Source organism: Pristiophorus japonicus, chromosome 7 (assembly GCF_044704955.1).
Source record: "Pristiophorus japonicus isolate sPriJap1 chromosome 7, sPriJap1.hap1, whole genome shotgun sequence".
NCBI lineage: Eukaryota > Metazoa > Chordata > Chondrichthyes > Pristiophoridae > Pristiophorus > Pristiophorus japonicus.
The window spans coordinates 43,294,489-43,309,043 of NC_091983.1; the positions used below are offsets into that span (position 1 = coordinate 43,294,489).

General features: G+C 44.5%; 1 protein-coding gene across 3 annotated transcripts in view; it reads right to left on the reverse strand.

Moving 5' to 3' along the window:
- fbxo25 (F-box protein 25) overlaps positions 1-7,790 on the reverse strand; it is a 45,661-nt gene extending 37,871 nt beyond the window's left edge. For all 3 annotated transcript variants that reach the window (XM_070884925.1, XM_070884924.1, XM_070884923.1), the window contains exon 1: positions 7,458-7,790. In XM_070884925.1, coding sequence (XP_070741026.1) covers positions 7,458-7,606 — 149 coding nt within the window. In that variant the 5' untranslated portion in view covers positions 7,607-7,790. The remainder of the gene's footprint in view (positions 1-7,457) is intronic.
- Between the last annotated feature and the right edge of the window lie 6,765 nt (positions 7,791-14,555).

Consider the following 14,555-nt stretch of genomic DNA (forward strand, 5'->3'; position numbering starts at 1 on the left):
GTATGTCTATAAACTTAGAGTGATTAGACTTTTACACATTTTAACAGATTCTTCCCAATCTTGGATGCATTTATTCCAATGGAATCAGGCTACAGCAAGAGTCCTGTTTTTACTTGCAGTGATAAAATATGCATGATTAAGATAGGATCTCCCCATCCTTAGCTAGGTTTAGTTTGTTTTTGGTACAGAGAAACAAAAGTATTTCATTAGTACCTGTACATTGAAAGAAACAGTGAAATGATTGTCTCTGATAATAAATATTTGTGATAAGTTTGTGGGACCAGTTGAGTAAAAATATTTGATTTTTTTCTGCCACTAAGAAGTCCACCCTATTGAATATAAACTTAGTAGAGTGGCAGTTAACTTCTTAATTGATAAGGAGGATTACTCTATACATAAAGTACTTTAGTCTTTACATCTCCTTTATCCTGCCCAAGTTAACATAAATTCAAATATTTCTGAAATTAAACTAGTTCAAGGCAAGATTCAAATCTCAGGCATGAGTTAGTTGGCAAACAGTTTAATGTTTCAAGGATTTATGAACCAGAGAAGGTACAGGGCGTACTATAGCCAAACTCCAATCAGAATCAATTGAAGCTCTTTTTGCAGCAACTTGAGCTTTAATCTAAATCTTGTAAATGAATTTAAATTAGCTAAAAGAAAAAAAATCACTTGCATTTATATAGTGCCTTTCACAAGCTCAGGATGTCCCAAAGCACTTTACAGCCAATTAAGTACTTTTGATGTGTAGTCACTGATTGTGATGTAGGAAACATGGCAGCCAATTTGCGCACAAAAAGCTTCCACAAAAAGCAATATGGTAATGACCAGATAATATGTTTTTAGTGCTGTTGTGGGATAAATATTGGCCAGGACACAGGGGATTACTCTCCTGCTCTTCTTCAAACTAGAGAACTGGCCCGCGATTTCCCCTACCTCGGCGGGTTCGGTATGGCCGGGGTCGGGTTCAGCCCACTCTGTGGAATGATTTTACCATGATTGGGTTGTTACGCCCGTCCAGCGCGCTTGACGGCCAACTGAAGGAAGCGGGTCTGATGACATCACGTGATGACACGTCATCAGCCGGTTTCCTTAAATGGACCATATGCAAATTTATTTTGACAGTTGTGCTGTCAGTGCTCTACAGCACTGAGGTGCTGCAAATACTGAAGCACTGCACAGAGGCGCACAGCTACACCCAGGCTCTTCTATGGCTCCGTCCATATGCTTACGAAGGGAGTCACAGCATGCAGGGAGGTTTTCTTCCCTTCCATTGCGAGAGGGATGGAGTACAAAAGCAGGGAGGTCCTGCTGCAACTGTATAGGGTATTGGTAAGGCCGCACCTGGAGTACTGCGTGCAGTTTTGGTCACCTTACTTAAGGAAGGATATACTGGCTTTGGAGGGGGTACAGAGACGAATCACTAGGCTGATTCCGGAGATGAGGGGGTTACCTTATGATGATAGATTGAGTAGACTGGGTCTTTACTCATTGAAGTTCAGAAGGATGAGGGGTGATCTTATAGAAACATTTAAAATAATGAAAGGGATAGACAAGATAGAGGTGGAGAGGTTGTTTCCACTGGTCAGGGAGACTAGAACTAGGGGACACAGCCTCAAAATACGGGGGAGCCAATTTAAAACCGAGTTGAGAAGGAATTTCTTCTCCCAGAGGGTTGTGAATCTGTGGAATTCTCTGCCCAAGGAAGCAGTTGAGGCTAGCTCATTGAATGTATTCAAGTCACAGATGGATAGATTTTTAACCAATAAGGGAATTAAGGGTTACGGGTAGCGGACGGGTAAGTGGAGCTGAGTCCACAGCCAGATCAGCCATGATCTTATTGAATGGCAGAGCAGGCTCGAGGGGCTAGATGGCCTACTCCTGTTCCTAATTCTTATGTTCTTATGTTAACGGGCGGAATAGACCACCTCAGGAGATCAACGCAGTCTGGTTGCACATTGCACAAGAGGGCACAAGCAGGGATGTTGTCAGGAGGACCATGCTGCAGTGGCGCAAACCTTTCAATGATCTCAGTAGATCACCGAAACATTACTGCAAAGCCACACTCAACCTCATCCTGCTGTGCCACTCATCACATCCCCATCACTCTGCCTTCCCTACCCTAATTCTGCACATCTTTACTCACACCAAGTTGCTTTCACCTCCACCCATCCCTCTCTATCTACATTATCACTTCCCCATCTCACTAACCACTCCTCATACTCACCCTCATTCTCGTCCAATCAAACCAACTAACATACAAGGGTAGGCAAGCCCTGCATTGGTATTAGTGTAGGGTGGTGCCAACTTGGCACATCATGTGGCAGCCAGGGTGTACAGCATCAAGTGAACTAAATCTGGCCATGGTGAGGCCATCCCTGGCCTCCTGGGCAGCAATGTAGTTGCGTGCTGATGCCCTGTGCAGCATCAGTTGATTGCGGAGAAGGTTGGTGTTGGTGTTGGTGCTGCTGGTGTGCCTGGTGCTGCTGATATTGGGGCTGATCGTGGTGGGATTCTGAGGACCAAGGTGAGATAGTTTCAAGGACACCGATGCTGATGTAATAGATGGCAGGTGTAGAGATGACAGAAGCGACCGGTCAATGGTGAGTGATTGCTCCAATGAGGTGACACTGGATACTGAGTTTACTCCAAACACTTACAACACGCATAAAGCTAAGCCTGTCTTCCAAATGCAGTAAGCAACAGCAAACGACATAGGTAGGAACAGGGAGGAGGTCCGACTGAAAGAATATTAGGACCTTGAGGGTAATAATCTCTGGATTATTTCCAGAGCCATGTGCAATTGGCATAAAAACAGACAGATCAGGAGAATTAACATGTGGCTAAAGAGCTGGTGTGGGAAAGAGGGGTCCCTGGCACCAGTTCTGAGATGGGAAGGAGCTGTACTGATGGGATGGGCTCCACCTGAACTGGGATGGGACCCGTGTCCCAACGGAAAAGGTAAATAGGGAGGTGGCAAAGGTTTTAAACTAGCAAGATGGGAGAAAGGATCTAAAAGAAACGTAACCAGCCTAAATATTATCAAAGCAGGAAAAGAGGGCATGGGAAAGAATAAAGTAAGGGAGAACATTGATGGCAAGGGAATAAGTAGTTATAGAACAGGAGTCTAAAAAGATGGCTAAGCATAAAATGAGAGGAAATCCTATTAATATTAGTTAAACTGTCTGTACAGCAATGCACACAGCATCCATAATAAAACAGGGGAGCTGGAGGCATCATGCGTTGCGAGGAACCAGACATGGCTACAGAAATATCAGCACTGGGAATTAACATTGCAGGGTATAACATTTAGAAAAGATAGAGGGGAAAAAAGGGGCGGTAGAGTAGCTGTACTGATTAGAGATAATATAACGGCAATAGAAAAAAATGCAGCAGCAAGACAAAAATAGAATCCATATGGAGAGAGATAAAAGATGCTCCTATTTCTTATGTTCTTATAATAAAAGATCAATCACACTAATAGGTGTAGTCTACAGACTACCCAATAGTGGAAGGGAGGTGGAGGAAGAAATATGCAAACAAAAATTAGGGAAATTAGTAAAAAATAGAATAATCATGGGGGTTTTCAACTGCCCGATATTAATTGGACAGAAGAGGTAGGTAAAGGGGATAAGAGACTGGAGTTCCTACAATGTGTACAGGACTCCTTTCTAACCCAATATGTAAAAAGCCCAACAAGGGAGGATTCACTATTGGATCTAGTAAATGGGGAATGAACCAGAGCAGGTAAGAGAAGCAAAAGTAGGAGAACATCTAGGCAATAGTGACTATAATATAATATGCTTTAAGATGATAATTGAGAAGGACAAGCATTGCAAAAACCAGGGTAATAGATTGGAGAAAAACTGATTTTGAGGGGCTGAGAATAGAACTTGGGAAAATAAAATGGGCAACAACATTGGCAAACAACAATGTAGAACAGCAATGGGAAACATTTAAAATGGTGTTCAACAGAGTGCAGGAACCATATATTCCACTACAAGAACATACTAAACACTAATGTGACTCCATTGATGAATAAAGCCACAAGGGAACAATTGAGAGTAAAGAAAGAGACATAAAATACATAGACAGCATGGTAGTGCACGATAAGGGAGAATACGAAGAGATTATGAGAGAAGTCAAAAAAACAACTGGGAAGACAAAGAGAAACTATGAAATTAAATTATCAAGGAACATAAACAAAAAAAAATTAAAAAATATTTTGCAGGCACATCAATAAAAAAAAAGGAAGGTTGAGATGGGAATAGGACCATTAAGGGATAAACAGGATAATACTACAGGTAACGTGAGAGATGGCAGATATATTAAATAATTATTTTTCTTTAGTATTTACCAGGAAGATAGAACAAGTGGACATGCCATTGGATGATGAGATTAATAATGAGGTAAGTGCATTTAAAATTAAAAAAAAGTGGGGATCTATTAAATAAACTAATCAAACTCAAAGGAGGATAAAACCCCTGGTCCTTTTGGATAGCATCCACACATTTTAAAAGAATCTAGGGAAGAGCAGAGACATTACTACACACATTTAATAATTCGTTAGAAAAAGGTGTAGTGTCAAAGGACTGGCAGATAACTAACGTAATACCTATATTTAAGAATAAATGTCCAGGGAATTATAGACCAGTCAGCTTAACATCGGTGGTAGGAAAAAGAATGGAATCCCTACTAAAGGAGAAAATAGGAACATTGAGGGGCCAAAATTACCCTCCGCCCCAAACGGGGCACACCTACTGTTATTTAAGATTTTTCTCCGCCCAATTCATGGTGAGGGGGTGCCGGCTGCCTGTTGGTGGCCTGACAGAATCCATGGGCACCATTTTCGGGCTGACTTGGCAGTAGGCCAAAAATTAAAATATGGCGACCGCGGCAGAGCGCCCTCCCCTTTAAGGGTGGGCGCACCGCACAGGCACACACATCTTCCCACAGGAGAAAGCGGTCAGTGGCACCGATCAGCAATTTCCCGCGGGGTTTGGTAAGGGGCCCGCTGACCCCCTGGAAAATCTCCCTCCCTTGGGCTGAAGTCCTGACCCAGTGTAAGCTCATAACTGAGTGTAACCAATTTACACTTGCACGGTATTTTCAAATAAAAGATGCATATACATAAATTTATTTATCTTTCTAGATTATTTATATGTTCCAATGCTGTTCTGCATTCTCATCTGATCTTCATCACTGTAGCTTTGAGGGATACAGATTCCAGATCCCTTGATCAGTGAGAACTGCAGTACAGGGTATTTGCAGCCTCAAATTGGGGGCAACGGCTCCATCGTACAACTCAAAAGTCGTGTACAACAATATTAGCTTTATCTCAAAAGTTGAGAGAGACAGGGCATCATTTATCACATTTGGTGTTTCCCAAAGAGGACACCACAAGAGTAAATGGCACAGTGAAGGATAGATAATCAGTAATCCCACTGGAACCAGTCGCAAGTCACACAGTAATAAGTCTTGATTTTAAAAGAATTTATCTCGAATTCACATCAGTTTAATAATTTAGGCAACAGTTATAAACAGAATACGAGAAAATAAAATTTTAGATCTCACTTTTATGGCGTTGAAGGTGTTGCCATGTACAAGCTATCGGGCCTTTTTCTGGGGATGGAAGACAAACCAAACCTTACACACTACAACACAGTGTACATGATTGGACATTGGGAAGTCTCAATTTTGAAAAGAGGGGAGGGAGAGGGGTGGGTAGGAGAAGGGGGCAGAGCTCAGGAATCTTTGATGCCACCACGCCGTGCAACACTCTCCATCGCAAGTCCCCATTGGTGTCGGGATGGATTTCCGCCTACAGTGCTCTCCACTGCCTCCCACCCACCCCCTTCGATTTGAAAAATGTTCCACCACAGTACATCTGGACAGAAGGCAAGGGCGAAGAAATGGAGAGCATGCAGCAGCAGTTTATACAGGAAATCTCTCAATGCAGATTGAAATGGCACAAAGGGGATTTCTGAGAGAAGGCTCAAGTTGCAACATAGAGGCACCCAAGGGAGGTTTCGGGGCCTCGTGCTGAAGAACAACTCAACCTGAATGGGGGTGAGGTCACACCCGACTGAATTAATGTGATGTGTTGTATCTGGTTGCCTGTGCCTTATGCCATTGATAAGTTTTGTATAATGTGTATTTACTGCATGATGTTAATTTTTCATATTACTTGTGTTTGTGTATTTATGCATGTTATTTTTGTGTATGTCTCAATGGGATGCTCGAGAGATTTGTTGTTGGGAGGGGGGGGGGGATGTATTCACAGTTGTGTTTATTAAATGTTTGCACAAGTGCATAAAGTGCTGTATGGTTCAATTTATTAATGTCAATTTAATTGATTTTAAACAGTTGTTGGACAGATGAATAGCAGCTGAATGTGCTAATTAATGCAGTGAAAGAGTAGAATATTGTTGGCAGGCACTGGAGAGCTCATAGTAAAGCATAGTGAATCTGACTGAATGTTTAACTTGATTAAGTTAGAGTTGGAAAGAACGTGGAAGCATTGTTGAAAATGTTTGGCGGGGTGCAGCTTGTACAAAAAGTGCAACAATTTTAGAGTTAATTTGGAAGAGTTATACCAAAGAATTTTGTTTTGTTGCATTTAAAGAATCAAACATACCTGATCTGAAGTTAGTGGCATCTCAATGACATTTGGGTGGCAAGATATGGCTAGGTCAGTGCAGATTGATGTGAACTATAGGCGAGGTTGGTAGGGTTGGTGTTTCAGGGCAGATTGATGTGAACTATAGGCAAGGTTGGTACGGTTGGTGATCCAGGGCAGATTGATGTGAACTATAGGCAAGGTTGGTGTTTCAGGGCAGATTGATGTGAATTATAGGCAAGGCTGGTAGGGTTGGTGTTTCAGGGCAGATTGATGTAAACTATAGGCGAGGTTGGTAGGGTTGGTGTTTCAGGGCAGATTGATGTGAACTATAGGCAAGGTTGGTGTTTCAGGGCAAGGACCTGAGTCAGACAGAGCAACAACAACAACAAAGTGCCGAGAGCAGGAAGTGGCTCAGAGATTGGTGGCCCACTGAATGGGGGGAAAGTTTCAAAGGCAGGTTGGGGAGCGGAGGCCCGCAGGGCTTTTCCCAAAGTGCCAACCTCTCTGTGCCCTCACCCCACCCGCAGTGAATGGCATTGAGCACCAACATCTCCCAGCAACTCTGGCAATACACCAGGAAGCTTGAATCATCGCTCACTGGGTTACAGCCGTCACCAGGGTACGAGAGGGGGAAATTAACCAAAACATCAAAACCAATTGAAGAAAGGCGAGGAAAAGAAAAAAAACAAAAAGGAAGCAAAGCGTAAAAATAACGGAGGGGAAAAAACACAGAACAACAAAAGTAAGTTTAAATAACCCAATCTCCCTAATGTTGTTGGGTCGGATTTTCGCCGCGACTGCCTGTAACGGTGCTCTGTCGCGGTGAAGCACTCACCGTCCGCACAGCTGCTTTTCCCGGCGGCTGCTGCTGTTGTCCTCCTCCTCCCGATCGTCCTCTCGGTAAAACTCGAACCGCTTCCACCCGTCCTCGGATTTCACCCAGCATCCTCCCGGGGATCGCCAGTCCTGCCCCAAGAACGGCATCTTCCCCCTCTCTCTCTTTCGGCGTCCACCGCCTTTCAAAGCAAAACAACGGTCACCATAGAGCCCGAGCCCGAGCGGCGGCCGTTACTGCCTGTTTATTCCGTCACCATTCGAATCCAGTACCCCTGGTTCGAACGCCGCAAGACCACTCGCGCTCCGACTGTTTACACTCTCCACAGGCCCCGCCCCCATCGGCTTTATTGACGGAAGCGCAACGGCCTCCGCGCCGAGCCGTAGGTCTCGCCTATTTGAATGGTTCTAGCCAATCAAAGGTTACCCCCACCCCCTTGCCAGCCCGATGGTGAGTTTCCATTGCTCTATTTGAACGTCAATCATTGAGGGGATGAGGGCGGAGTGATTGCTGTTGTTTTTTTCTGTTTCCTGTAGCTTTGCAGAAACTGTCCTGTTAGGCTTCATCCAACGAGTAATGTTTATGTCGTTTGGAGTTTGTGATAGTTGAATTTGTAAAAGAATCCTGCGAGGTGAAATGTATAATTTTTAAGAAATATGTTATTCTGTTGCTGTGACAAATATTGTGCATGGGACCTGTTAACTGTCGAAGTAATTGGGCAAGTATTACAGAAGTTAGAGAGGTTTTTATAATTCTGCCAAGAGAATGTTAGTGGTAGTTAAAGTAACATTTCAGATTATGTTCCACTAAATGCTAAATGAGTGTTGAACAGTACAGCTAATTGTTTTAGCATTGTAACAAGACAGTTCAGTGAGTGATATCATAGTGGAGGACCTTTGTCTTATGGATGTTTAGTGTAAAGCCCATGCTTTCGTACGCCATGGTGAAGGTGTTGACGATGGCTTGGAGTTCGGCCTCTGAGTGTGTGCAGACGCAAGCGTCGCCCGCATACTGTAGTTCGGTGGCAGAAGATGGAATGACATTGGATCTAACCTGTAGGCGGTGAAGGTTGAACAAGTTCCCTTTGGTTCTATAGTTTAGTTCCACTCCAGCGGGGGAGCTTGTTGAGGGTGAGATGAAGCATTGCAGCAAGGAAGATCGAGAAAAGCGTTGGTGCGATGACGCAGCCCTGCTTGACGTGGATTGGGTCTGTAGTGGATCTGTTGGTCAGGATCACGGCTTGCATGTCATTGTGGAACAGGTGGAGGATGATGAAAAGCTTTTGGGGGCAGCTGAAACGGAGGAGGATGCTCCATAGTCCCTCATGCTTGACAGTGTCCAAGGCCTTTGTGAGGTCAAAGAAGGCCATGTACAAGGGTTGATGCTGTTCCTTGCATTTCTCTTGTAGTTGTCACGCGGTGACGATCATGTGTGTTGTACTGTGAAATGGACGGAATCCGCATTGCGACTCTGTGAGGAGCTCTTCAGCCGCAGGGAGAAGACAGCACTGTCCCCGGTCATCAAAATCCACGGCGCAGCCTTGGACAACGTGGACCAGTTTCCATACCTCGGGAGCCTACTATCAGCAAGGACAGACATCGATGACGAGGTCCAACAACGCCTCCAGTGTGGCAGCGCAGCCTTCGGTCGCCTGAGGAAGAGAAGGACCTCAAATCTGGCACCAAGCTTATGGTCTACAGGGCAGTAGTGATACCCACCCTCCTATATGGCTCAGAAATGTGGACTATATGCAGCAGACATCTCAAAGCGTTGGAGAAGTGCCACCAGCGCTGCCTCCGCAAGATCCTGCAAATCCACTGGGGGTATAGACGCACCAACGTCAGTGTTCTCGCTCAGGCCAACATCCCCAGCATTGAAGTACTGACCACGCTCGACCAGCTCCGTTGGGCGGGCCACATTGTCTGCATGCCCGACTCGAGACTCCCAAAGCAAGCGCTCTAATCGGAGCTCCGACACGTCAAGTGAGCCCCAGATGGGCAGAGGAAACATTTCAAAGATACCCTCAAAGCCTCCTTGATAAAGTGCACGTCCCCACCGGCACCTGGGAATCCCTGGTCCAAGACCTCCCAATGTGGAGGAAGAGCATCCAGGAGGGCGCTGAGCACCTCGAGTCTCGTCGCCAAGAGCATGCAGAAATCAAGCACAGACAGCGGAAGGAAGGAGCGTGCAGCAAACCAGGCTTCCCACCCATCCTTTCCTTCAACCACTGTTTGCCACACCTGTGACAGAGGCTGTAATTCCTGCATTAGACTGTACACCCACCTGAGAACTCACTTTTAGAGTGGAAGCAAGTCTTCCTCGATTTTGAGAGACTGCCTATGATGATGATAAGAACATAACATAAGAAGTAGGAGCAGGAGTAGGCAATTCGCCCCCTCGAGCTTTCTCCTCGATTTAATAAGATCATGGCTGATCTTCTACCTCAACTCCACTTTTCTGCACTATCCCCTTATCCCTTGAAAGTATGTTTGTTGTAAATGATGTATTACTTCTTTAATGCTAGTGATTGCTTGTCTACCATCATACCTGTTATGTAGTTTCCCAATCTACCTTAGCCAACTCTCCCCTCATACCTATGTAATTTCCTTTGTTTAGATTTAAGACCCTAGTTTCGGATTTAACGAAATCACTTTCAAATTTAATGTTAAATTCTGTCTTATTATGGTCACTCTTCCCTAATGGCCCCTTTACTACAAGGTTTTTAATTAACCATTTCTTATTGTACAATACAGGTTGAACCTCTCCTCTTATCCAGGGCGCCCTTATCCGGCACCACCCTTGTCCAGAATCATTCCCAGCTGCCGGGTGGCACATGCGCGGAATACGGCCGGTCAAAATCCTACTCACCAATATAATCTTTCCCCTTGATTAGCTGCCTCCTCCTTGTCGTCCTGCTGGAACTCCTGCAGCCACAGTCCTCGGGCCGGCTGCTCCTCCCCACAGCGCTCCGTCCAGGAGGTTGGACCAACTCTTCTGGACCTGCCAGCCCACCGACTTTTATGGGCCCACCGGCACTTCTGGGCCCACCGGCACTTCTGGGCCCGCCGACTCTTTGGGGCCCGCCGGCCCACAGACCCTTTGGGGCCCGCTGACTCTTCAGGGCTCGTCGACGCTTCGGGGCCGGCCGGCCCGCTGACTCTTCTCAGCCCCCTGCATACTGACTGGCTGACTGACTGACTGACAGTTGTTCCAGCCTGTCGGCACACACATACACTGACCACAGTAGCACCCCACCCCAGCCCAGCAACAGCACTTAAAGGCGCAGTCCACCCAAACACGTGACCTCCCCTCATCCGGCAAAATCCCTCATTCGGAACCGGCCAGGTCCCGAGGATACCGGATAAGGGAGGTTCAACCTGTACTCGATCTAAAATAGCCTGTTCTCCAGTTGGTTTCTCAACATACTGATCTAGAAAACCATCTTGTATACATTCCATGAATTCGTCCTCGACACTATTACTGCAAATTTGGTTTGATCAGTCTATATGTAGATTAAAGTCCCCCATGATTATTGTATTACCTTTATTCCATGCATGATGTAACCTAAATAACATCAGTAAATGCAATTGCCCAAAGCTGCTAAATGTCAGCCGTGAAAACGGTTATAATTGCAGAAACACAGCCCTACATGCAGAACCTATCAGCAGTTTGAATCATTTTATTAAACAATGGTCCATAATTTATGGACTGCGGCAAAGCAAAGGCGCTCCCCGCTGGCCCCGGAGATAGATGCTTCCTCGCGATCTCTGTGGTGAGAAGTTTGCCTTTTTCAATGTTCAGTTGATTTCAGCACTCTGTAATGGGAATTCCCAGTGCGATGCTGCAGTGACCTTAACAGATTGTCGAAGCAGCTAATCACATCGAAGAATTCTCACAGACTAGAAATGCAGGAAATGAGAAGCTGCTTTTATCCAAACTTTTAAAAAATGTTACAGGGAGTGAAATAAAAATCAAGGCTCTCACATGGGGATAAGGTAAAAGCTGAAATATCATGAACAAACTTTTGAAAAGAAATGTTTTTTAAGTTATTTTTAAAAATTGTCATTTTTATCATAATGGAAAAATTTGACACTCCACAAATATTAAAAAATCGATTTTCAGGACCAGAATGTTTGTTTGTCAGTCAATACACTGTTAAAACCTTAGTTACATCTATTCCAACCTTTAATTCACATGAGAACAGGGAAAAGTATTGCATGCAATTAATGGAGACAAAAACAGCTACAAGATTAGCCAAGAGATCACTGAAAAAGAAGATGGTGCGTAATTGTGGCAGTAATAGCAACAGCTTTATCAGCTACGCCAGACATCAGCAGGCCATCAATGACCATATAGAACCACTAAAGGATACTGTAGGGCAGGTTCAAACTGATTCTCAGGTTTTGGCAGAACTGTTAAATAACTATTTTGCATCTGTCTATACTCCTGTAGATGTTGCTAACGCTCCAGATGACGGGTGCTCAGTATTGAATAGCATACCAATATTAGAGTCGATAGTAATCAATTAGATCAATTAGGAAAGCTCAAAAGTGACAGGTCTCCAGAGCCAGACAAGACTGATTAAAGAGACGGGATAGAAACTCATTAAATAATAACAACAATAACTTGTATTTATATAGTGCCTTTAACGTAGTAAAACATCTCAAGGCGCTTCACAACAGTGTTACAGACAAACAGATAAATTTGACACTGAGCCACAGAAGAAATTAAGGCAGATGATCAAAAGCTTGTTTAAAGAGGTAGGTTTTAACGAGTATCTTAAAGGAGGAAAGAGAGGTAGAGAGGCGTAGAGGTTTAGTGAGGGAGCTCCAGAGCTTAGGGCCCAGGCAGCTAAAGGCACGTCCACCGATGGTTGAGCAGTTCTAATGAAGTATGTTCAAGAAGCCAGAATTTGAGGAGTGCAGACATTTTGTGGGATTGTGAGGTTGAAAAAGATTAGAGATAGGGAGGGACAAGTCCGTGGAGTGATTTGTAAACAAGGATGAGAATTTTGAAGTCGAGGTGTTGTTTAACTGGGAGCCAATGTAGGTCAGAATGTGATGGGTGATCTTGACTTGGTGTGGGTTAGTACATGGGCTGCTGAGGTTTGGATGAATAAAAGGAAAAGGAGGTGGGGTAGCATTGCTGGTTAAAGAGGAGATTAATGCAATAGTTATGAAGGACATTAGCTTGGATGATGTGGAATCTATATGGGTAGAGCTGCAGAACTCCAAAGGGCAAAAAACGTTAGTGGGAGTTGTGTACAGACCTCCAAACAGTAGTAGTGATGTTGGGGAGGGCATCAAACAGGAAATTTGGGGTGCATGCAATAAAGGTGCAGCAGTTATAATGGGTGACTTTAATATGCACATAGATTGGGCTAACCAAACTGGAAGCAATACGGTGGAGGAGGATTTCCTGGAGTGCATAAGGGATGGTTTTCTAGACCAATATGTCGAGGAACCAACTAGGGGGGGAGGCCATCTTAGACTGGGTAATGAGAGAGGATTAATTAGCAATCTCGTTGTGCGAGGCCCCTTGGGGAAGAGTGACCATAATATGGTGGAATTCTGCATTAGGATGGAGAATGAAACAGTTAATTCAGAGACCATGGTCCAGAACTTAAAGAAGGGTAACTTTGAAGGTATGAGGCGTGAATTGGCTAGGATAGATTGGCGAATGATACTTAAGGGGTTGACTGTGGATGGGCAATGGCAGACATTTAGAGACCGCATGGATGAACTACAACAATTGTACATTCCTGTCTGGCGTAAAAATAAAAAAGGGAAGGTGGCTCAACCGTGACTATCAAGGGAAATCAGGGATAGTATTAAAACCAAGGAAGTGGTATACAAATTGGCCAGAAATAGCAGCGAACCCGGGGACTGGGAGAAATTTAGAACTCAGCAGAGGAGGACAAAGGGTTTGATTAGGGCAGGGAAAATGGAGTACGAGAAGAAGCTTGCAGGGAACATTAAGACGGATTGCAAAAGTTTCTATAGATATGTAAAGAGAAAAAGGTTAGTAAAGACAAACGTAGGTCCCCTGCAGTCAGAATCAGGGGAAGTCATAATGGGGAACAAAGAAATGCAGACCAATTGAACAAGTACTTTGGTTTGGTATTCACTAAGGAGGACATAAACAACCTTCCGGATATAAAAGGGGTCAGAGGGTCTAGTAAGGAGGAGGAACTGAGGGAAATCCTTATTAGTCGGGAAATTGTGTTGGGGAAATTGATGGGATTGAAGGCCGATAAATCCCCAGGGCCTGATGGACTGCATCCCAGAGTACTTAAGGAGGCGGCCTTGGAAATAGCGGATGCATTGATAGTCATTTTCCAACATTCCATTGACTCTGGATCAGTTCCTATCGAGTGGAGGGTAGCCAATGTAACCCCACTTTTTAAAAAAGGAGGGAGAGAGAAAACAGGGAATTATAGACCGGTCAGCCTGACCTCAGTAGTGGCTAAAATGATGGAATCAATTATTAAGGATGTCATAGCAGCGCATTTGGAAAGAGGTGACATGATAGGTCCAAGTCAGCATGGATTTGTGAAAGGGAAATCATGCTTGACAAATCTTCAGGAATTTTTTGAGGATGTTTCCAGTAGAGTGGACAAGGGAGAACCAGTTGATGTGGTATATTTGGACTTTCAGAAGGATTTCGACAAGGTCCCACACAAGAGATTAATGTGCAAAGTTAAAGCACATGGGATTGGGGGTAGTGTGCTGACATGGATTGAGAACTGGTTGTCAGACAGGAAGCAAAGAGTAGGAGTAAATGGGTACTTTTCAGAATGGCAGGCAGTGACTAGTGGGGTACCGCAAGGTTCTGTGCTGGGGCCCCAGCTGTTTACACTGTACATTAATGATTTAGACGAGGGGATTAAATGTAGTATCTCCAAATTTGTGGATGACACTAAGTTGGGTGGCAGTGTGAGCTGCGAGGAGGATGCTATGAGGCTGCAGAGTGACTTGGATAGGTTAGGTGAGTGGGAAAATGCATGGCAGATGAAGTATAATGTGGATAAATGTGAGGTTATCCACTTTGGTGGTAAAAACAGAGAGACAGACTATTATCTGAATGGTGACAGATTAG